We start from the raw sequence: 23755 nt of genomic DNA on the forward strand, positions 1-23755 counted from the left end.
ATAGTTCATGGTTTTCGCAACGATTTAAAAAACAAATATGAAAATGATGAAAAACGACATACTATAGTTCATGGTTTTGGCCCATCATCTGACAGAATAGGCTGTGTATTTGCATACTGGGCCCAGATTGGTGGCCCAAAACTTGGTTGGAAAGTCCCTCTTTTATGTCTGGCTTCCAGTGTGATGTGTCAAACTAGGGGGTTTTCATGATGCTGAATCCATTCCAAGCATTAGTTTTGCAAAAAAAACACTCATTGGGCTAAAAATGGCCAATGCTGTCATCACAAATTGATGATGTCAGCACATTTGGGCATTGCCGTTCTAAGCAAAACTAATGCTTGGAATGGATTCAGCATCATGAAAACCCCCTGGTCTCTAAGTATGATGGTGTCATTATTCTGGTGTCACAAAAATATATGAAACAATTTAAATATATTAAAAACGCATTTTTGAATTCCCATTTTGTGCTAAGTCGACTAATTAGATTTACAGTAGGAGAAATGTACGTGACTGCAAAGATGAAACTTTTTTAAACCCAGTATTTGTATCAAAATATTGTATTTTCGCCCATCTCTGGCACCGTGAGAGATTTCTGACCTAAGCACAAAAGCTTAGATCCTCAAAGCATTTCCCCTAAAAGTGGACACCATACTGTATGTCTTTCACGAACTGCCTCCCTCACATTACAGCGTGACCTTTGTCCCATAATGTTGGACTTACAGTCACGATCTCTGGAGGGACGGTGACAGAGTGGCCTCTATGTAGCTTCTACACCCAGAGCCAGTGACAGGAGGAGGATGGTATAACCAGAAGTAGGGGGGTGGCGAGGATGAATAAGCTGTATGGACAGTATGGGCTCTCAGCTGATGCCTCTCATAATGAGCGCACATATCACTACACTAAAATCCTCAGTGTTAATTAGTAGGGAGGCAAACATTGTTGAAAAACGTGGGTATTATTTTACAAAGATTCATAAAAGACAAAAAAGAATAATGGAGCTTCTCCTTTGGTCCACCCATTCCTGGGAGTGGGTGTATCATGGGAAACATACCTTCTATGATGTCACTGAGCATCATGAAGGTGAAAGACCCACCCACCTCAGACATCAGCAACATTATGAAAATTACAAAAATATAATTGTCCGGGTGAAAATCACCGTGTTTACTGTAGTGTTCTAGGGTTAACACACACATTTTGTTTTGAGGGTAATTGAGTAATATAAACAAACATAAACAAAGTGCTGCTGGGTTCTGTAGACTTTATTAAGTGTTAGATAGATATTCTGATAATAATCAATGCTATAGCATTTGCTCAGAGGTCTCCCAGTCACTTAATAAATAGAAAATACAATTTCAGGTCGGGATATCAATTCCATCAATCAGGAAAGAGAACTCCCACAGGACACAGGATAAACAGATGAAATTGGAAGTGATTAATCAAAAAATGAAGCTGATCAATAATCTTTGCGGGATCTTCTCTCCTATAGTCCTGATTGGATAAAATTGGTATTTGGTATTTAGTAAAAAATCTATTTATTTAGTACATATTTGGAGATATGAGGAGCCCCGTCTTACTTAACAAACACTTTTTGAGCGGTGGCACACCATATCCAATGCCCATGCTTCAAGGTGTGTCTGTCTATCCGTCCTGAGTAGGACCTTTGACCCCTAGCTGTCTGTGTCAACAACTGTGCATGGCTCCAAGGCACCACACACACACTATAACACAATATTATAACACACAGTCACAATGTAACTATAACACACAGTAACTATAACAATAAACAAAAGTATAGTTCCACCGCTAAGTTCACACGGGTGTGATTTGTGTAGCAATGAACATAGAGATGAATACTTTGTTGTTGTTTTTATAAAAACATATCACATATCAAAAACATATCACTTTTCGGTGGTGAGGTGACCACCGGAGCTGAAATAACGTTGAGCGGTGGTGAGTAAAAACAGAGAGAAGGGCTGGAGCGGTGGCGGTGGTTTGCTCTTCACCGCGGCTTGTAATGTCATGTTGTAGTTCGTCGTCACCTAACCACCGAAAATCCAGACTATGTATGAGCCTTCAGCCTATATATTTTTGGTCTTGGGTGGTATGGCCAATTTAGAAGGATTAACTCAACGCTAAAGCCCACAGATAAATTCTCTCATCAAAGCTATTTGAAATATAAGTACTGAAGAAGCTGAAGTACAGAATTGACTAGCTGTATCAGTGAGGAGTTTGGCATCTTTGGATGCATACACAATGCGACTGAATGTGGGATGGACATGTCGGAAGTTGTTCTGCAGTGGATTCATATCCTCTGCATCCTCCTCTGTGGCGAATATTCCAGAGGCAAACTGGTCAAACTGAAGAAATAAAGAACATGTTCTTAGGACAGATAAATAAATGTAAGCTTCATAATAACAATGCTAAAAGTATGATGTGCTAGCCTACTAATCAATAAGTCTATTGAAGGCTTATGAAATAATTCAGAGAATGTCTATTAGAGGTACGTGGCACTGAAGGCCCAAAAGAAAGTTTTGATTACATCAGATCAATTTAGGAGATAAGCCGCATGGAAATGGTCCATCCATGGTTTCTCCCGTTTCTCCAGTCGTAGCCTACTCGCAACCACTGGCAAGTATTTCCTACAGCTTTAAGTAAAAGAAATCTGAACTAACCCGTTTAGGGCAATGTCTTGATTAGCCCCTTGTATAGATGTTGCTCAGTTGTTTATAGGGCGAGGTACCCACCTGAGTCCATGAGATGTACGTGGGTACTTCATAGATGGTCCACAAGACCACTTGAGAACAAGGTGGAATGGTCAGGCTACCATGATAACGGTAATACTGGGACATATTATGCTCAGGCAAAAGGCTAATTAGTGGAAATGGCTTGATCGAAGTTGCTTGACCTTGTGAAAAAGGTACAAAAACACAAATAGCCCGAGTTACAAATAAGCAATAAAACCAGTTTTGATTATTTGTGTTATAGTGTTTCTTCTGACCTTTGTAGGTAACAGAAGAAAGTTTTCGGGCTATGTGTCCAAAGTGTGAATTCTCCGCATAAGCAAGCTGCAAGAAAAGTAGAAAGGTAAAGATTTGTATGCAGAATGATGTGCCAACACACACACACACACACACACACACACACACAAGCACACACACACACACACACACACACACACACACACACACACACACACACACACCATACCTTACCTTGAAGTGGTTAGATAAAAATATTTTAACTTACATCAATAAAGAATCCAAGAACTGCAAGGCCAGTTGGGTCATCTAAGGCAGCTGACAAATTGGGATGAATGGCCTTCATGTTGATTATATGCATCTGTCAGTGACAATTAGAGGCATAGGTCACAGGGAAGTGAAGTCACATCTGTAGTTTTCAAAAGGAGAACTTTGTCGATCGATAAAAAGCACCTGGTGGCCGTGTAGAGACCACCATACCACCATACCGTACCTCCATTGGGTATCTGTGTCTGTCCACTGTGTGCTCTGAGCCGTTAGTGGACGGGCTTCCCCAGTGGAAGTGCAGCTGGATGGTGTGATACACGCCAGGGAGACCTCCACCACTTACTGACATGCCACTGCCAACCTCCAGAACCACTGTGCACATGTGTGTGTACGTACGCGTGCGCACACACACACACACACACACACACACACACACACACACACACACACACACAAGATTGTAAATGCCATTTAACCAAACTCAACATACTTTTGAGGATATTTGGCCCTCACAATCCAAGTGCACAGACTGCACACACATCCACGCACATCACGTGCACACATGCATGACACACACATAAACATGCATGCACGCACGCACACAGGCCAACCTTCTATAAAATACACAGCTTACCAGAGTGTCCATTGTTTTTAAGCGTCCATTGACCTTTCTGGGCAGTATCAAATCCCTCTAGATGCAATACTTCCAACGAATCATTTCTAGTCATGTGATAGTCCAGGTTGATGGGAGAGTGATGCTCTTCAAGCAAGGGGTGACAGGATGGAAAGCTATCTCCCCATGCATAAGGACCTGAAGATATGATAGAAAAAAGAAAACATTGTCTTTTATACATTCTGTATTAAAGGAAATGAGGCAGTAGTTAAAAGCTAGTTACTTACCACAATGGCTCCCATTATAACAGAAGTCTTCTGAAATAGCATCTAAATTGAATTAGTGGATAAAGATCAGTCATGTTACATCATTTGTTTACTCACTCACATGTTGAGTTTACAAAAATGATCAGATCAAACCATTGTACTTACAAGCAACGTTGTTGTTACCTGACTCAGAGAAGGCAATGGCAATCATCAAAATAGCAGCTGTCAAAATCATCTTTGAAATTACTCCACAGACCCACAAGTCCAGGTGAGTCTTACTAGGCAGCTGAGGTAGACAAAGCACAGTGAAAGTGTCAGGCTTAAATAGGAATGGGAATGAATGCTGAGCGTTTTCTTCTTTCTTTCTTTTTTTTCTTCTGGGATGATCAGTGAAGTGTGTCATTGCCTGTATAGTGATCTTTTCTGTTCAACAGGCTCATTGATGCAAGGAGAGGGAGAGCACCCCACCCCACAACCCCCATCATCACAGATGTCCAGTGACAAGTGCTACTAACCCATTCAGCTCATGGGGAAGGGTGGATGTCCAAGTTGTTAAATTAGTAAGGGCCTAAATAACACAACTTATAATGTAATATTGGCCTACATCACAGAATGGACAAGATATGAAAAATATCTCTAGCTCCCTTACATTAGACGACCAAAATATGTATTTAAAAAGCAGTCTTTACAAGTGAACAGATGTATTACATTAAAAACTTCAAAATAACACACTACAGTAATATAAATTCAAAGCTACATGGTCATTCCGTGCTGCTGCAAGTGACCATTACTAAGCATTAGTTACTTGTCTACAATCCAGGGATGAATGATGTGATAGAGTCAATACGTCACTTTGGCCTGCACGGACAAAGAAGCTTTATTTCTGAACAATAGCCTCCAAAAAGGATATCACTATCTCTGTTAAAGTTAATATGTCATGAGTCATTGTAAGATATATCAATTTTCTTGAAATCATCTTTGAACGTATCTAATAAGTTCCAGGAATTAAACTTTCTCCCTATGGGGGTCAATGGCCACTGTTGGGGATTTCCCACATTGGTCACTTAAGACTGAGGGATTTCCTTTGAAGTCAAATGGCTCACAGACACTTGACACTAAATCCATGTAGGTTTCAACATACTTAATCACTTAAACACTATAAACTTTGTTGACCGGGGTCTATCCTTCCTTTTTTCACCCGACACAATCTCTAGACCGAAAATAGCCAATCTACAAGCTCACAAATGTGTCACGTTGTTGCATGGTGTAAGCTTGTAGATCTTCTTTTCGCGGGATATTAGCAAATTACGACAGAAGATAGTTGGTATAGGGTTGAGGTTCATGTGAGACACTAGTGGTGTTGCTTCCTGCATACCAGTGACATACGGTGAGACACCTTGTTTGATAGTTGTATAGGTATATACTGTTGTTCCATTTCAATGCAGGATAGTTGTATAGGTATATAGTACTGTTGTTCAATTTCCGGTACTTCTTTTTCTTCCCTTGTATAGCTGTATACGACAATTAAACAGCCAAAATGTCGATATGATACCAATGTATGTTCCATTCCTGCTGACACAGATGTTGTCCATGGTCAAATTTATTTGGCATTTGATTAGATGTACATCTACCTCAGAAAAATACAAGTCCCCCCCCTCCCCCTTCGATCAAAACATTGTACAATTTAAAAGCTATGAAATAAAGGACAATCACTCACATCATTTGTTGTATTGTACATAAACACAAAAATTGATGTTGCACCACCATAGTCTATGATAAAACTCAAGTGTAAGTGCTGCAGTTTAAGTTGTGAGTGGTTTTCAATGCATGGAGTTATTACACTAAGTATTTGAGAGCTACTCCTGAAACTAGATGAATTATTTTTAATAAAAAATAAATCCCACAGCATGCCCAAAGATAAATACATGCGCCATAGATCATGTTGTAAAAAAAATTAAAATAAATAAAAAAAGAAAAAGTAACTAACAAAAAACACAATCCACACCAGTAGACAAGCTCCCATACACACATGCACACATTACATAACGATTCATTAGACTTGCTTTCCTTGGGTAATCCACAATGGATTGTCTATGCCAAAAATATGAACTAATTCTGAACAATATGCAAAAAATAATAATGGTACATACCGTTATGGAAGTTTTTGATTTTACTATAAGTAGGTAAACAGATCAGGAAGATGCAGGACTCAACCGCTGCCAGGATTCAAACTTCATTCATTATTGTAGGTCTCATTACAACCCAGCTTTTTGTTTGTACATTTATTGCATTTGTCCTATTATTCTATGAATTCTCTGATATATACACACACACACACACACACACACACACACACACACACACACACACTAAACCGAGGTTTCAGATCATTTAACGTCATCAGCTAATCATCCCCTGTTCGATTCCTGTTGACGACTCACCCCAATCAATTTACAAATATCTTAAACTAAGCAAAGTCACTAATGGGACTTGCACCTAAACTAGGCCCATGTCCATGTTAGGAGAGAGCCTAGTGACCATCTGCTGTTACTGTTGTGGACATTGCCCGTCAATATAAGTGTGTGTGGGACATTGATGTACAGTAGGTGGGACGCGGAGATGCTGTTACACTGTGTTGTAATGACACCTACAATAAATAATGAAGTTTGAATCCTGACTGTTGAGTCCTGCATCTTCCTGATCTATTTACTTACTTATAGTAGCATCAAAGAATGCTATAACAATACACTACAGTAGTACATTCAAACATGGGGGACACTGTCCAGCACAGTTTAACTCTAGAGGAGTGTCAACTTATGGGTCACTTAACACTCCCAGAGTGGCATTCCCGAACACTGGGGATTTTCTCACAAGCACACATGCTGCTTTTTCTCAAGGTAGATCATAAGCCACTTCAGTGCTGGTGGTGATCAATTTAACCACATAAACCTCATCACGTCAGGTGGAAACCTTATGTCAGGAAATGGAACAACATTGTTCAGAAATACCTAAAATAACAAGCTTAAAAAACTTTTACATGACACTCAAAGTAGGACATAAATTTATGTGAAAAAACAAAACAAAAGATACAGGGGTTTTTTGCCTGACAGTGGACGAATCTTTGCCAAAAATAGGCGATCTACAACTTGCAAATTGTCGCTGAATGTTCGCTCTAGAATAGGGACGCCAGGCTTCAAGTGGTTAACTAAGGTTTCCACAGAAGTGACTCAAGCGCGGAGTCAGTGTGCATCTTGACAAGAGGGTCAGTATACATTTGGCAGCGGGGTGACCAACCTCAGAGGAGCATTTGTGCTTTGCTTTTACACACCAGTCAATAAATCCTTTTCAATTATTTGGCCGAAAGGTGAACAAATATAACGGCTTAAAACTTTATTCCACGTGTTGAGTGAATCACATCTGATTGTCGCAATGGAGTCTAATTTGTTTTTAAATATCATTAAAACATATGTCATGATAGGTCGTTCCCATGAACAGACTAGAAAGATCCCATCAACACCAAACATAAATGGTATACAGCTAATATCCAGTACAGTAATCTTCACCACATACACTACCCAAGTAACTGAGATGAGAAATATACCATCATACACAAACAATGCATCATAGATTAATGGGCAGCATCAAAAAAAAAAAAAAAAAAAAAAATCAGATAGTTGTAAAATAGGCTAAATTTGTTCAGCAATATTAGTAAAGGCATACACCCCCTGCCGCCGGAAGAATAAACAAAAGTAAAGAAAACCTAATGAAGGGGTGTGCATCTCAAAGATTTCATGTTGAAATATTAAAGATGGCTATTAAGTAAAGACTTACAATGTAAAATAACAAAAGGTAGACTAACTGCATATATCTCATTGAGTGAAACAGTTATTGTGTAAGTGGTTATTTAAAATCTTATAATGGGATACAATCCCTTTTCTAAAATGTGGGACAAACTACAACGGACATCAATTCCTAACAGCTTTTGCCCAAGTTTACAGCCTAAAAGTCATAAATGATCAGCAAAGAAATAAAAACATTGACCATGGGAAGGAGGGGGGGAAGCAACATTCTTTAAATCATTTTAGCAAAAGAGAAGTAAGCTTGGACCAGTACTAACCATACCTCATGTGTGCAAGTTTAACAAACCTCTCACTTGAAGTCTCAAAACTACAAAACCTTTGTCCCCCACTGCAAATGTGGGCTATAAACCCCAAACGCGGCTTGATGTATCACACTGATAAGAAAGTGAGAGAAAAAAGTACTTCATTCGGGGCGTAGAAATCCTGATCTCAAGACACACTGCAGCACGGAGGGCTAATGAGTGGGCCTTACATGATATAACGGGGAGTCGAAAATGCATGTTCTTTTCAACAGTGGCAAGACGCAGACAAAAATCACAAGGAACAAATGCTGGTGTGAATGTTGCGCCTTCATTATTACCTTGTATTGGGACCTGACAAACAAGTACAACAAAATCAACAGGCACAGACCTGGAGGAGTATTTACATGATCAGGGCATCTTGAACATGAGTCTGAATCGCAGACATTTCAAAAGCACAAAAGCTTTGTCCAATGGAAACTAGAAGCAAATGTGCAGTCTTGCCCCTCGTAGTGTTAAGTCTTCTTTGTACAGAAATAGTCCTTTACGCTCCCTCAGATTGCCATGTCGTCCCTACCACCAGGCAGAAAAACTGTCTTGTTCTGACTCACTCACCATGTCTCCGAGGCCAACTGGTCAGTACTGTAGGTTGCATCATCAGTACAAGTACAGACTCTTGATTGGACAGCTAAGGTACAAAGCTATTCCTTTCTGCTAACATGATATGTACAAACTGTATAAAAATCCTCTCATTTGCAGTCAACCCATTGCCCAAATCTTTACCCAGCCTTACCCAGCCGTAAGTTCAGAATGCAGATTTATTTTCTGCCCATCCACAGTTCCTATACCACAGTGCTGAGGGAGGAGCTGCTACTGCGGTCTGCAGGCGTGGAGTCGGTGGGGTTGGGGGGCCCACCGGTGGGGGTATCAGGTCCCACCAGTAGGGTGCTGCTGTCGATGGAGTCCTCGCGCTGCTGACAAGATGGCACTGAGTCTGTCACAGGGACAGTGGTGTCTGGGTTGACTACCTGGATCCCATCCACCATGGCAATCATCTGGCTTGGCATCATTGCCACTCCATTACGCCCTGAATGAACCAAGAGAGGACACGTATCAGTGATAGCTAAATGACTCCCCGCAAGCCAAATAACGTCATGACGACGTTATGATGACGTCCCCCAGTGACTCTGGTGACGTTCAGGACTAGGCCAGATCACAGCCCATATGGGGACGTTCTTTACGTCATTTCCAGGACATTGAAATAATATAGCTTATTCTAGGCCAGATCTGACCAGTTATGATATGACTTAAGTTGATCTGGCCTCGATCTGACTCTCTCTGATTCATCCAGGATTCCAGGGACATCTGTCTTAGTGAGCAGAATTTATGTTGGTTGAAATCAGGTGATATTCTGGGCCAGATCTGACTAGTCTTGGTTTGACTTGATCTGGCCCCAATAGAGACATCACTAATTGGTCCAGGTCCTGACCGTGCTTGCTGGGCTAGCTATCCTAGGGCCAGGCAATACTGTTACCTTTCAGGAAAAAGAAGGAAAGAAAACTACCCATGTTCCAACTGATCCAATGTAGTTATTTTTACTCATAAGCTCTTGTTTGTACTTTTAACACTTACGACTGCGTTGATTAAACTGTCGTGTTTCAAGCCTCCCTGCTTAGGTTTAAAGTGACCTTTGAACAGCCACTGCACCGACCACTGATTTGCTTGTCATGAAAATCCACTTTAAAACGGTGTAATCGCTTGTTGTAGTGTAGAAAAGTATGACTTAAAACTGAATACAAACGTGGATTAAACAATGAAAACATAACTCGCAGTGAAGCTATTCTACAATTAATTAACTCAGGCAAGTCGTGTTTAGAAGTTAGTGTTAATTGGTCTTCTATGACAATGTAGTGCATTCATTGATGAACAAAGCCAAAATAAGGAGATACAAGGTTTCTGCCCGACAGCAACAATGTCAATATTGTGATCTTCAATATATCACCCAGCTCTAAAGTATGCCTTATGAATCAACACCCACAAGGAAACTTCCCTTTGTATTTATCATATTTGTAAATAATACTACTTCGTTTAGTCACATTAAACCCTAGTGTAACTATTTTTCATCAACGTTTCACACATTTTCAAGATTTCTTGAAACTCAAGAAACACAATTATTGGAAAATCGCTGATTTACAAGCTCACTCTCAAGTTGTGAGATTGTAGAATGGCTATATTGGAATAGCCCAAATATAAAATGGTGTTTAAACAGGAATTTGGGCCTACCCAGGTCCACATAGAGGAGGCTGTCTGGGTTAATGGAGGCTTCATACGGAGGAGGGGGGTCATCAGGGTGTTGGATGTCTGGGTATTTATAGGCTGCGTATGGCGGTGGAGGCTCTTGGAAATGAAAAGCGCCCCCTTCTCCATCGTCGGACAGGTGCAGTGGAGTGAGGCCAGTGCCAAATGCATCCGGGCCATAGTCGAAGCCTGGGACTCGTCTCCCAAGGTTGAAATGATGCACTGAGGAATGAGAGCAGATGAAAAAGGCACAGCAGATGAGGAAGATACAGCAATGTTGAAGGACATTTATTAAATATAATTTCTCCTCGCAAGAAGAGAGGCAGGAAAGGCATTTGGCATTTGGAATAACGTATTTTACGCCCATGCACCGTTTGGCTATTGGGTGTCCCAGCATAATTATTGTTATTGATTATTTTTGCTCCATTTGACAGCAGATATGTAGGAAAGAAAGGATGGAGAAAATTAACTGTATTAAACTTGTGGTGTTTGCTAAGGCCAGTCTGGAATGAGGTGTCTACATAAACAGCTGCTGACAGGCTGAAATCTCTCATTTACATGCCATAGAAATGTGAGGTTTGTGTGAGTCTGCAAGAGGCTCCATGCTCACAGTTTCCTCCGATGAGCGTTTCAATGCGTTCGCGTCTCCGCTGGCGGAGCCTGTGCACCATGAACAGCAGCAGAGACAGAATGAGGAAGGAGGAAATACAGCTGACAATCAGCCTCATCCCACTAGCCATGGAGTCAAACAAACTGTTTCCATCTGGAGAAGAGAAAAGGCACACAAACTTTCTTAATCTTAATTCAGATGCCTACTGCATTTACAGCAATTACAAAACAATCCCATGTTAACCAAATGAGTACATTTCAGATTCTTCATAATGATTAATTTAATTTTGTCTCTGAATGCATGAAACATTTTGTTTCATGACACGTTTTAATCAGATTTTCCACTCAGCAGCACAGGTTTGTTTCTGTCATTTTCTATCATTAATTCAATTCATAATCAAGTAATTAATTTCACATAATGTTTACAGGTGTAAACTAGAAAAAGTGCCCTTCTGGGCACAGGTCTCCACCAGGTTATCCACAGATCCGTGCAGTTAGAGGTAAAAACACTTTTCGGCCAGTTATAGCGCCACCTTGAGGCTGAGTTGAAATTGTTCATGTGGCATTTTGTCCTCGGCCTAGTGGGAATGTGGGTGCACAATTTCACGGAAATCACGCGATGTGTTCATGATTTGCAGCATTTTGTTTGAAACTGAGCACTCCTGTGAACTTTGGAAGCCAATCTTAACCAATCAGGATGGAGTCTGAGAAATCTGAAAGACCGGTTTGGTTGAATGGCTCTAGAGAGACTGTGTACCAATTTGCGTGATGTTTGGACAAAATCTGTAGGTGTACTGTGCAAAAACTTGTTTTGCACAAAGCGGCCTCCTGGTGGCGCTATAACAGGCCGTTGTGGAAAGTTTGGGGCAGAGGTTCATCGTTGGCATCCAGGGAGTGTGTGTACCAATTTGCGTGATGTTTGGACAAAATCTGTAGGTGTACTGTGCAAAAACTTGTTTTGCACAAAGCGGCCTCCTGGTGGCGCTATAACAGGCCGTTCTGGAAAGTTTGGGGCAGAGATTCATCGTTGGCATCCAGGGAGTGTGTGTGCAAAATTTGCCATCGACCGGGTTAACGGTGGCCGAGATTAGCTACTAACGGACACACGGACGGACGGACGGACACACAAACGGACGGACGGAGTGCAAAACATACTCTCCCCACATGCCTTCGGCCTGGTGGAGACAATGAGTAAAATTATTGTCTGTACACTACCCACAATTGCAAGAAAACAAATATCAAATATACACAAAGTGATCTGTAATCTGTAATTCTTTAGCATAAATGCAGTTAACCAAAATACATTTTGTTAGTGCACAGATAAAAGAAGAATGTAGTAATAATGTAGTTTTACTGAACTACATTCACTAAATAAATTCTCAAATGTCATAGCACAAAGAAACTAAAATATAACAGCTATTAGTGAAAGAAATATTCATTTGTGAGCTCCACCTTGTGATTTGCACAAGATTAGCTCATTATTAATTACCGGTATTTTTTTTACTTGGAAAAACTATGTCCCATCTTTTTCTAACTTTTGTAAACTACTAACATCCAGCATTAGCAACCAAAAGGACCCACAATCCCCTCTGTTTAGCCAATACCACTCACTCGAACCCTGGCATGGCAAAAAGTCATGCCAATAGGCAAATCTTGAAAGAACAGGTAAAACCACTGTGACAGAGAAAGAGATTCCTAGGAGCACAGGCCAGGTAGGTTGTTAATTAACTGTCAATAATGTGAAATACAGTTTTAACCCATTTTGGTGTTAGCATTACGTTATGCTTTAGCCATTTAAAAATAGCAGATCTACAAGCTCATAGCGCGCACACCGAGTGTCGCGCTAAGAGCTTGTAGGTCTGCTATTTTTGAAAAATCAAAGAACGACTGACACAGAAACATAGCTTTTTCAGAAAACTGTGGAAGACATTTTTAGAATCTGATCTCAGGTCAGAATGGGTCAAGCTGTGGAAGTACCTGGGTCTAGACAGGTGAACTTGCAGCATTCCTTGGGGTCCTTGCGGAAGTGCTGGCAGCCCTGCGGCCGCTCACACAGCGCTGCCACACACATCTCTGGCTCGCCATCATGACACGTGCAGCTCAGACACGGGTCGTCACCCTTCGGGGTGAAGTAATAGCCCTCGACGACGACGTTGTCTTTTATGTCCACACATGTCTGCCCTGTTAGAGAAAATAAATGTCAAGTGATAGAAATAAATGTCAAGTGTAAGACAAAAGAACTATGAAAAAACATAACGCTGACTCAAGCCCAAGTTATACTTAGTTGCGCACTAGAAATATCTGATCTACAAGCTCGCAGGGTGCCGTGTCGAGAGCTTGTAGATCGGGCAATTCTGGTGGGCAACACACGTACTGGACTAAGTATAAAGCCTGATTCATCGAAAATAGCTGAAAAGCTCACAACGTTACACGGATGCGACACTTTGTGAGCTTGTATGTCTGCTATTTCCGGCACTTGGTGGAGCATAAATTAGGTTAAACTCAGGCTTAAGTCTAGATAACTGCCTTCTGAGGTTTGAGTTGAAGGCCAAAACACATACTCCTCTTGCAAAGAAAGGGGAACTTCTTGTGGCAGTTCTCAGCATGCCAACTGTGCAGGCCACGCTCATTCATGTTTTTGATCTGGAAACGCTGGAGCTGTGCACAGAAGACAGTGTCCTGTGTAGGGGATGCCTCCCCAAATTTAGGAAGGCCCTCGGGTGGCAGGAACACTTGCATTGGCCCTTTTAAGAAAAGGATAACAACATAAGCAATATATTTTAAAAAATTTATAATTAATGCAAACTGACTACAGGCACACAAAACCAGTGACATTAAATCAGTACAGTGCAATATCCAGAAACAATAACATATGAATTAAAACGCGATGTAGGGAGGAATTAATGTATTTATGGCCCCGTTCAGAAATACTCCAAATAATGAACATTTTGTTTTTAGATGGCAGATTTTCTTGGAACCAGCTTGAAACCCCTCAAGGACTTTGAGAACCACTGAACTGAGGAGGAGTGAGGCTACTGGTTTGAGTGGTTTTGAGTGCCCTCCTGTCTTGAAATAAGCACATTGAGTCCTCGCTTGTGTGCTACAGTATATAAATAAACTTGACTTGACTTGAAATACCTTTATATGCGACCTCCCAGCGACCCTCAAGGGAGTGGTTCTGATTGGTGATCACGTATTGGTAGCCAACCCAAAACCTAAAGAATCACATCATAACATGATCATCTTATAAATCATCACGTAAACATATCACCACTTAATTTGCTTAGAGGGGGTGGGGGGGGTCAAGGATGGCTATGTATTAACGCTCTTGTAGGCTACAACAGAGTTCTGACCGTGTCAGACATTTTGTGCCATGGTCATGCAGTGTGACTCGGTACTGATGATTGTCAACAGTTAGCTTACAGTGTTAAGAGAAACCAAGAACAATGCAACTGGTTTCCTCATCTTGGGAATCAATCACTATCTTTTAGTCTCATGACAAAATGGCGTGTAGGTATTACGAGCTCTCATTGCAGAATTGCCCACCCATGTCCTATTCTGCCAAATCAATAGTCATCCTTCAATTTATCTATTTTGATTGATAGCATGTGACCTTGATTTCAGGAGTTCAGGCTATGGGATTACAGATGCTGCAAACGTATATGCGGGGGGGCTTTCTAAGTAAGTAACTAAGTAAATTTGATTTATAGAGCACCTTTCGAAACAATGTTTCAAAGTGCTGTACAGTGGTCAACAAGGTAAAACAATCAGAAAAAGCAAGGTTAAAACAACACAAAAACAACAATAGAAAAGCAAAACAATGATGTGCGAATATAAGTAAAACACGTCATAATATATAATGCTTACGAAATAAGTATGTTTTTAAAACGACAGTTCTTTTAATCCAAATGGCAGGGCGGTGGCTCTGGGGTAGAGTGGCTGGATGGCAACTACAAGGTCGCCTGTTCGAACCCGGGCTCCCCCAGAGTTAGTGTCGAAGTGTCCTTGAGCAAGACACTGAACCCAAATTGCTCCTGATGTGCTGGCTAGTGCCTTGCATGTTTTCCGCCGCCATCGGTGAATGTGTGTGTGAATGGGTGAATTGATGCACAATCTATGTAAAGCGCCTTGGATAAAGGCGCTATATAAATTTACCATTTACCAGGTGTTCCACAAAGTGGGAGCAACCACTGCTTTGGACTATCATCTCCATAGCACACTAGCATGCGCACTGTTCTAATCCACTTTGTGTTATTAGCACGCCATTACGATTAAATCACTGTCCAAAACTGTGTGTGTGTGTGTGTGTGTGTGTGTGTGTGTGTTTCTGTCAACATTAATTCCTCTACACCTGTCCTGTGGCATATAAATTATATGATATATATACTAATAAAATCATCTCTTTTATTAAACTTAACCACATATTGACATCAATGGATTGCAGATGAAAGCATGAAGACTTACTTGCACTGGTCTCTGCGCTCGCAGACCTTATCATCAAAGTCCACCTCTATCTTCAAGATGAACTGCAACTCCTCATTGGTAACAAAGGTAGCCAGTGAGCCGTTGACTTTCTGACAAGTATCCACAGCCTGCCAGTAGTCCTCCTTCCTTAGGTACACTTTGTAGCAGCTGGCTGTCTTCTCATAGTGGTGCCACCCACTGGGACACTTCTCTGTAAAGAGATTAGGACGATGTGTTTGCAGTCTGCCAAATCAATATAGAGTGAAAAAGAAATACTGTATATATCTCTGCGCTGTCGGGCGGAAAACGTCCAAAATAGTTACTTTTCACGTAATGGAAAAATAACCTGTGTTCCAATGACAAAATGTAGTTGCATATCATTCTTTCTCAAGCTATTCTTAATATTTATATATTTATAAAACCCACAGACAGACTAATTTTTATATTCATTACAAGGTTTTTTCTTTTTCTTTTTAAAGCAAATTTAGCCAATATACAATCTCTGCATCGCTACAGTGTGACACTGTCATACGATATAAAATAGGGCAGAAAAGAATCATAATCATAAAAACATGAAATATGGGTACGGTTGCGGCGTGACAGCGACAATATTATACTTTCAAGGGAAAGTATAATATTGACCTCAACAGTACACTGTAATGTTTGTGAAGTAAAATTAACAATTGGAGAATGTTTTGGGTACATTCTTACTGTTAAAGCGCACAGGCTGTGCCACACCAATGACATCTTCAACTGGGTCATAGCCATTGCCAAAGCGAACCCTCTCCTCCTTCATAGCTGTGAAAGAATAGGTTGAGAAGTGGACAAAATTTAGTTGGCACGCTCAGAACTTTTGGGCAGAGGATTTCCCCAAACTAAACAGCTCTACAAGAAAGTGGCTAGTAGACAGAAGTCACAGACTGTACTCAACGGTGCTGGCTACTCTCTTGTTTCTCCTTGTCAGTCGTGCACATTCTGCACAATATAAAGCAAACCACACAATGAAATATTCACCTCATTCAAGTCTATTTGCATTGTCTCAAATCTTAAAAGCAAGGAAGCCTGCACGACTCCAATCCGTCTCAATATCACTTTTAGGTTCTTGTTGGCTAAATGTTGTTTATCGACACAAACAGGGGAAGGTGTCGCACCTACGGACACTATAAATGTGACACTTCCGTTGATTACAGCATGCAACGCTGACGAAGGCTATACACCGAAACGCGTACGTTGTGCTGTCTGCTCTGCAGCATACTACTGTGCATTATAAAAGAATAAAGTTCCTTAAACTAAAAGGACAGTTCCATGAGTGCTGGTATTCTCTTCTTAGAGATTTCTTGAAAGATTGTCACAAATCTAACATGATCTAACGGATCTATTTCTGCACGTGTCAAAGTTACCACTAGCCTACTTGTCTTGTACAGACTTTGACAGAGAGCGTATGACAGAACCTTTCCAGGCTAAAGAAATGAGCGACAAACCCTGTGGTGAGAGCAGAAGTGAAAGGAGAACATTCCAGTGTGGATTTACAAGGAGTCATAACTTGCAAGCAGTGCTCAGTTCGGTGGCTTTGTGGTCAGTGTGTTGAACTGTGTTCACCCTGAGATTTGGAGGTCATAGGCTTAATCCCCAGCCGAGTCATACCAAAGACCATACAACTTGTACCCCAATGCCTGCTTGGCACTCAGTATCAAATGTTGGATTGGGGGTAAGACCCTGCAACATACAGTACTATCATTGTCATTGTCACTGTCATTCATGTCCAGGGGATGCACCTTATGTTTACCGTAAGACTAAAAGTGCAATAAATGTTTTACTGAAAAAATAAGAATTGTGTGAGAGAATTGTGTCTCAATTCTTAGTGAGTAAAATTGTGATTTTAGATAGAACCATGCAGCCCTACTGTCTGTCAAGCCCTGTTTTAGATTATTTAAATGACAAATTTGTTACCAACTGTCTAGCTATGGGCAAAACAATCAAAACATATAAAATATATCACTTGTATCTACAGGAGTGTGCAGCTTCTCCCTTTATTCATTTAATTTCCAGCTAACAGCACCCATGCTGTGCATGTTCTCCCATCCATCTGTATCCTCTCATAAGCACAAAAAAAAAGGAAGATGCCATAGTTATGAGGAAGAATAAAGCAGAACCATATCCTATTCTCATCCATCAGCAAACAATATTGTTTGTCTTAAATAGTTTAGGAATCCTTAGTACTAGTACCATCTTGGATGTAAATGAATGCCATAGATACATTCTACACAAGTAATTTGGACAGTACTCCATTTGGTGGCATAGTACTGTGATGCAGGCATTCTTTGTTAATATGGGTGAAAAACAAACAAACAGTGATAATCTTGACTAGATGCTATAATTTTAACGGTCTGTAATTTAATGTTGATTAAAGGTTATGTTACAGCAACAATTATTTCCTATAATGTAATCAATGGTGTTTTTTGTATATTTCTAGGCGAGAATGCGATATGCAGTACTATGTTCATGTTGTGTTTACATGTTACATGTTTAGATGTTATTAATAATCAGGGGGGCACACAACCGATGCCCCAGTGCGCATACGTCGTCAAAATGTTTCCCCCCCCCCCCCCCCCCCCCCCCCATTTTCTCAAAACTTAAGCAACTGATAACATAGTTCTGTCAACTCTGATGGGTACTCAAAACATGGACAAAACTTAACTCTGAACATTAAAGCCCAATCCTCTAATTATAAATACACTACATTGCATGCCTGTGTCACAAAACAAAACTAGCAGATTTGTAGGTTGAGAATCAGTTCTTTTTGGCAAGCGACACGGTAACACAACAACGTACATAAATTAGGTGCAATATTGACACATGCTGCTGCTGCTGTATGGAGGTCACATGGTGTTCTCAATCCTCTCATTCCCATTATGTGGTCACGGATCCAGGGATAAGTTCTCACTGGATTTAACCCATTAAGACCTGTCCTGAGGCCGATTCTACAAATTCTACAAAGGAAATAGCAGATGTACAAGCTTGCAACGTGGCAGGAAGTGAGCTTGTATATCTGCTATTTGGAATAGCCAACGCAAAAATCTAAAATGAGATCATGCTTTCCCGGTTTTAATGAGAAACAATAGGATTTCCATCACTGGCAGCAACACACAACTGCAATATCTAAGCTCACCTCAAATGGACCACCAATAACTACATAAAATCAGGAACAGAACGCCTCATAATACATTCGAGTGTCTAGACATATTATGTCCATGACTGATTTGATTCACTTTTTCAATTGATCATCGTCATGGTTTCAGAATATTTCCTATTGGAATCGTTTCAATGAATCAATCAATCAATTTAGGTAATCAATGTCTTAAATGTGTTGTACTCACGGGGACAGTCCATCTCATCACTCTTGTCTTCACACATTGTCCAGCCATCACACTTCCAGGACATTGGGATACATTGCATTGTCCCACTGCGGCAGGCAAACTCCCCAGGGTTGCAGCGCCGCCCTAAAACACAACATATGATGTTGGTATGTAGACTTTCTGACATCATTATGCTTTACCTCTACAGAAAGCAAATACAAATACAAATTCTGCAGATGCCTGAATAAGGGAAAGGGAAAACATGGTTGTGTTCATGTACTATTTTCCTAAACACCAAAGTACAATGAATAGATAATCCTAGAGAAAACAAAACAAGCACATCCAGTCATCCACGCTAACAAATGACCTTTGAGCTACAACAGCAACAGGGCTTTGCTAGCCATAGACCAATAATGGTTGACCAATATGCCCCTATATAGGCTGATCTGTTTATTTGTATATGCCTTAGTAAGGCAGAGTCTGTGTTAAGTGGGTCAACATCTCTGTGCCATGTGTGATTAACATAAGACATGCCACAGAATCACAATGTCTGTGTCAAGCCTCACATGATAAGTGATCTGGTATAAGAGTCTCAAACTGATATATCTAATATTGTGTCCGCTTTAGTTGTTGAGGTATTTGCTAGTTAAAATTATAGCTTGTGTTAATAAAATGTGATGTTACGCATTTGTGTTATTTTTATGCTATGTTGATGAATTGAATCTAGGACCACAATGAAAAGTTGAAAACAAGTCCCCGGAACTTTTTTGTGTTAACCTTTTAGCCTAAATGTCTGACTGTACCTCATGCTGTTTGCATTTCTGTCTAAAGTATTCAATCAATCAATAAATTAGGTGCTCCAGTGGATGTTTGTCTACAGATGGCGAACAAACATTTTGGAAACTCAAAGAAAGAGTGAACTGCTGAATCAAAGTTATTATAATTCAATGACACGTCAATAATATGGTAATATAAATTATGTTATTATCCTAATAACTTTTTTTTTTTAAACACAGGATTTAACATTGCCTCACATTTCAAACCATGGTCAGAGAGTTCTTGTGGCTGGGGGCCCAAACAGAGATGGTAGACTAGAACAATCACAGCTGTTTCAATGAATACCATTTGACTCTTTATCTCACTAAATAAACTGTGTGACCATTGCAAAAAAGCGGAGGGAAAAAAACAAACAAAATAAAAAGCCGTTACCAACGACTGTTCAAGCTGAAGGGACGAGTATGCAGGGTACACTCTACAGACATGGAATTGAAAATTGTACTATATACAAATAAATTTGCAATGGACACTAACTACAAGGATACTGCTTACCTGACAATAATCTTGCCAGAGTTAGCCGTGGACCTGTAACAAATAAGATAGATAGAATAGGATGAACTACCCTGATTTCAATGGGTCCCCTTTCTAGATGAATTAACAATACAACCTGTGTCAAACTGAAGGCCTGAGTGGAAGATTTTGCTACTGTGCTACTGACCAAGTAATTATGTGCCAAGTCAAGAGATTCAACCCTACAATGAATGTGTCTCTGCAATTTTGTCACTGTTCTTATTAGGGAGTATACTTAGTTGACCGTAGTCCCATGGGCACATTAAATAGCTTTGCTGAAAATAGCTGATCTACAAGCTCACAACCTGTCGCGACACCTTGGATCTGCCATTTTGGCAAAATAATGTTCCCACCAGAATAGATACTCAAGGATTCAAGTGGCTAAACCATCTGTTCAAGGGATTCAGGTGGTAATTTTTACTCTGGACCACACAGACTCATTCGATAATGCCCTTACTTACTGATTAGACGGAAAGGCATATACTTCACTAAAAGAAAATAGATTATAAGTATTTCAATGCCTTTGTTTGCTTAAACAGAAGGCCTAATAGACTACACTTAGAATATAATAGGTTTAAACTATTTCAAGACTGTGATTGTTGTTCCATCTGTGTACCAAACAACACTGTTGACGATCCAAGCAGAAACATTTGGGCACCGATAGTTTTGTGACAGTCTGTACCATAAAGGAGTTAAATCCAAGACAAGAGCCTGTCTTATTTAGACCCACTAAGACAGCTTAATCTCCTGTTTATCAGCTAGACCTACTTCTCAGGTATTTGTATGGAAGTAAAGGCTTGCAGCTGCCTGGTCGGTCCTCATTTCATATCTGCTCAAAACGTGTAGAAGCACACAAGACAACCCATATCATTGAGAATACCTCACATAGATTAGATTGCAATATCATAGTGGTGGTAGGGTAGATTTTTTGTTTTTTCACTGTGGCTGCTGAACTGACAGGACCATGCCAAGAGGCATTGCCTGAACAGCCAGACCCATCACCCAAGGCAGGGCAGAGCAGATCTAGAAACAGTTGAATTGATGGGAATAGCAATGACCTAGGTTTGATTTCCAATTCCAATGTTTCCCGTGTTGCCAGGCCAACAAACCTTTTACATAATTTTCAAATGTCAACATTAGAACCAAAATGGCCTACCCGCACCCAATCATTCATAAATTGATATATAATTATTTGTGCACTACTAGAACACTAGAAGTTTCTTTACTCTGAAAGCCAGAGCAGTATATATCCAAACACCAGGCAGTGGAGTTTCAAAACACAGGCCACACAACAGGTCATGTTCAGCCAAGCAACTCAAATATATTAAGCCTGGGATAGGTCCACTAAGAGGTTATCATTCATCCCAGCTACTGTAAATGAACTTGATTTATGCCTGGTGTTCTCAACAATCCTTACATCACTGCAAACAGGTTCAAAGGAGTAATGTATTAGTGCTGACTGCCTTCTGTAGAAGAGTAAAGAATAAACTAAAGAGCATGTTGGCATGCATCATGATGATGCATGTATTGTAGAATCATCCTATCCGAGCCAAACAAATTGGTACAATGACAATCCAATGACTCAAATTGGGTAGCATTTGGAAGGTTAAACATCAGGGAAATGTGTCGATTAATAGCCTAATGACGTATCGTTATCTTAGGCTAATCTTTCTGCCAGGTAATCTATCTTTTTTAATGGGGGCATTTCAAGATCTCAATTGGTTCAAGGAAAGGTTTTCACTGAGAATGCAACTGGCTAGAAATCAAAGTGCTCTGCACAGGCGGGATGTTAGTGGCTGCCACATGACATGAATTGCGTCATTAAGTCACCTTAGATAACATTGTACTGTATATACTGTGTATGACACTGGTTCTCAGTGTAGGGTCTGGGCCCCCCCAGGGCTTTTGGGGGGATTCCAGGGGGGGCCCCAGCTAAATTATTTGATTATGAACCAAATGGACCCTTACGGGTCTGTAACTCAGGAATCCATTTCTATGCTCTCTATTTACACAGATTTTACGTTGTAGATTGGGGTCCCACAGCTGGCTCTCATAGATGATGGATTGATTGTATGACATGGGGGTCTGTGTCCTAATAATGCATTGGTTGACAAATTAAGCACTGGTCTACGAGACCAATCATGTTTGGATCTATGACATCTGAAATTGAAGCATAATTTTAAATTCGAGCATGGATTGCATGCATCTGAATTTGTGGAGCATGGATTTCAGAATTTCAGATGCATTGCATATTATGTCAAATCGGAGCATACATTTCAGATGCAAACATCTCAAATTGGAGCATGGATTTCAGATGCATATACCTCACACTGGAGCTCGTCTCTGAGTCTGACCACTCACTCACCATGCACTGTAGGATTGATACCTGACTGACTGTACTGATCTGGTATCACTGTGCACAGGCATAACAGCAACTTGAGCACCGAGGCTTTAATGAACGGGCCTCGCCTGCAGCTGCTGTTCTTATGTGTAAATAATCTCTCTTGCATACATATTAGGGAAGTAGTCCTATGTGCAGACAGTACCTGTCCGTGGTGGGTCCGTCAACGTGAGGACGAAGAGAAGAGAGAGGAGGACGAAACTGCTGTTGTCAGCCTTCGGAAACATTTATCCTCCATTCATATTAACTCCTCTACTTAGAAATAAAAAACAAATACCGAGGTCTGCACCGCACCGCACGTCGTCCGATGTGGCTCTACAAACCTCCACGCCAAGTAAAACGTAGATCCATTCATAAAGACATCCAATCCAGTGTAAAACGTGCTATTATTACCAGGTAGCGACACACATTGTTTATGAAATGAATGTAGCCATAAGGTTGTTAACTGTTAACTGGCTGCTTTACGCCGTCCGTCCTCTTGCTGAACGTTGGCCAGTCTGGATTCTGGAACCAAGATGGCTGCGTCCTCCCATCACAACAATCCCAAACACGCAACACAGCCTCAGCCAGGCTACACACTCAAACACCGAGTGTTCTTTTAACCAAATGGATCCTTTACACTCTCTCAGATTTACCGTACAAATGGTTGAATTGACACTGCAGGTTTTACTGTGTATCAACTGGAGGAGTTCAGTTCAACTAGATCCACTCCTCCACCACTGTACCACATGATCCGAAAAAGCAATGTCTCCGCCAGGCTGAAAGCACGGACGGACACCGACAACTGCTTTCTGTCTGTGTTGTCTGAGTGTCTGCAGGCTGCTAAATGCTGCTAAATCAAATCGGCCTATGATGGCTTTATACGTTTTCGCCTTTTTTTTCTTAGTCTGTTTTTGAGTGGTGCAACCACTCCTATAGACAGCCTATGTGGGTCCCTCGGTCCCTGGGTCTATCCCTGGCTGGCTGCGTCGGTCCGAGCACGAAAATAGCTTTTGCTTGCTTTTCACAACCAAGTGTCACTTGTGTCCTTTTTAACACACACACTCCAACTGTAGGG

At 40.8% G+C, this 23755-nt stretch overlaps 2 protein-coding genes across 3 annotated transcripts; both read right to left on the reverse strand.

Annotated features, from left to right (window-relative positions):
• Positions 1-1320: 1320 nt before the first annotated feature.
• Positions 1321-4540, reverse strand: car15 (carbonic anhydrase 15). The gene is made up of 7 exons (XM_083793592.1): positions 4146-4540; positions 3880-4056; positions 3472-3617; positions 3247-3339; positions 2999-3065; positions 2745-2905; positions 1321-2357 (listed from the first exon to the last, which is right to left on the reverse strand). Exons 2-7 carry the CDS (start codon positions 3971-3973, stop codon positions 2133-2135), a joined length of 786 nt encoding a protein of 261 aa, XP_083649718.1. The 5' UTR covers positions 3974-4056; positions 4146-4540; the 3' UTR covers positions 1321-2132.
• A 1168-nt stretch (positions 4541-5708) lies between these two features.
• Positions 5709-23420, reverse strand: dgcr2 (DiGeorge syndrome critical region gene 2). 2 transcript variants are annotated; one of them, XM_083793775.1, is made up of 11 exons: positions 22844-23420; positions 20280-20312; positions 18972-19094; positions 16306-16392; positions 15595-15805; positions 14269-14345; positions 13692-13874; positions 13108-13311; positions 11132-11284; positions 10507-10743; positions 5709-9310 (listed from the first exon to the last, which is right to left on the reverse strand). In XM_083793775.1, exons 1-11 carry the CDS (start codon positions 22923-22925, stop codon positions 9066-9068), a joined length of 1635 nt encoding a protein of 544 aa, XP_083649901.1. In that variant the 5' UTR covers positions 22926-23420; the 3' UTR covers positions 5709-9065. The 2 variants fall into 2 exon arrangements, with proteins under 2 accessions (XP_083649901.1, XP_083649902.1); XM_083793776.1 differs by lacking the exon at positions 20280-20312.
• Between the last annotated feature and the right edge of the window lie 335 nt (positions 23421-23755).

The sequence above is a fragment of the Protomyctophum parallelum genome (genome assembly GCF_964188405.1).
Source record: "Protomyctophum parallelum genome assembly, chromosome: 21".
NCBI lineage: Eukaryota > Metazoa > Chordata > Actinopteri > Myctophiformes > Myctophidae > Protomyctophum > Protomyctophum parallelum.

Excerpts from the sequence above, each read along its gene's own strand:
- car15 (XM_083793592.1), bottom strand. The coding sequence starts at position 3,973 with ATGACTAGAAATGATTCGTTGGAAGTATTGCATCTAGAGGGATTTGAT. Across the intron at positions 3,618-3,879 it reads TAAAAACAATGGACACTCTG|TGGTTCTGGAGGTTGGCAGT; the intron begins GTAAGCTGTGTA and ends ACATGTGCACAG. Across the intron at positions 2,358-2,744 it reads CGTACATCTCATGGACTCAG|TTTGACCAGTTTGCCTCTGG; the intron begins GTGGGTACCTCG and ends TTATTTCTTCAG.
- dgcr2 (XM_083793775.1), bottom strand. The coding sequence starts at position 22,925 with ATGTTTCCGAAGGCTGACAACAGCAGTTTCGTCCTCCTCTCTCTTCTC. Across the intron at positions 16,393-18,971 it reads TGATGAGATGGACTGTCCCC|CTATGAAGGAGGAGAGGGTT; the intron begins GTGAGTACAACA and ends ATTCTTTCACAG. Across the intron at positions 13,875-14,268 it reads CTGGGAGGTCGCATATAAAG|GGCCAATGCAAGTGTTCCTG; the intron begins GTATTTCAAGTC and ends TTTTCTTAAAAG.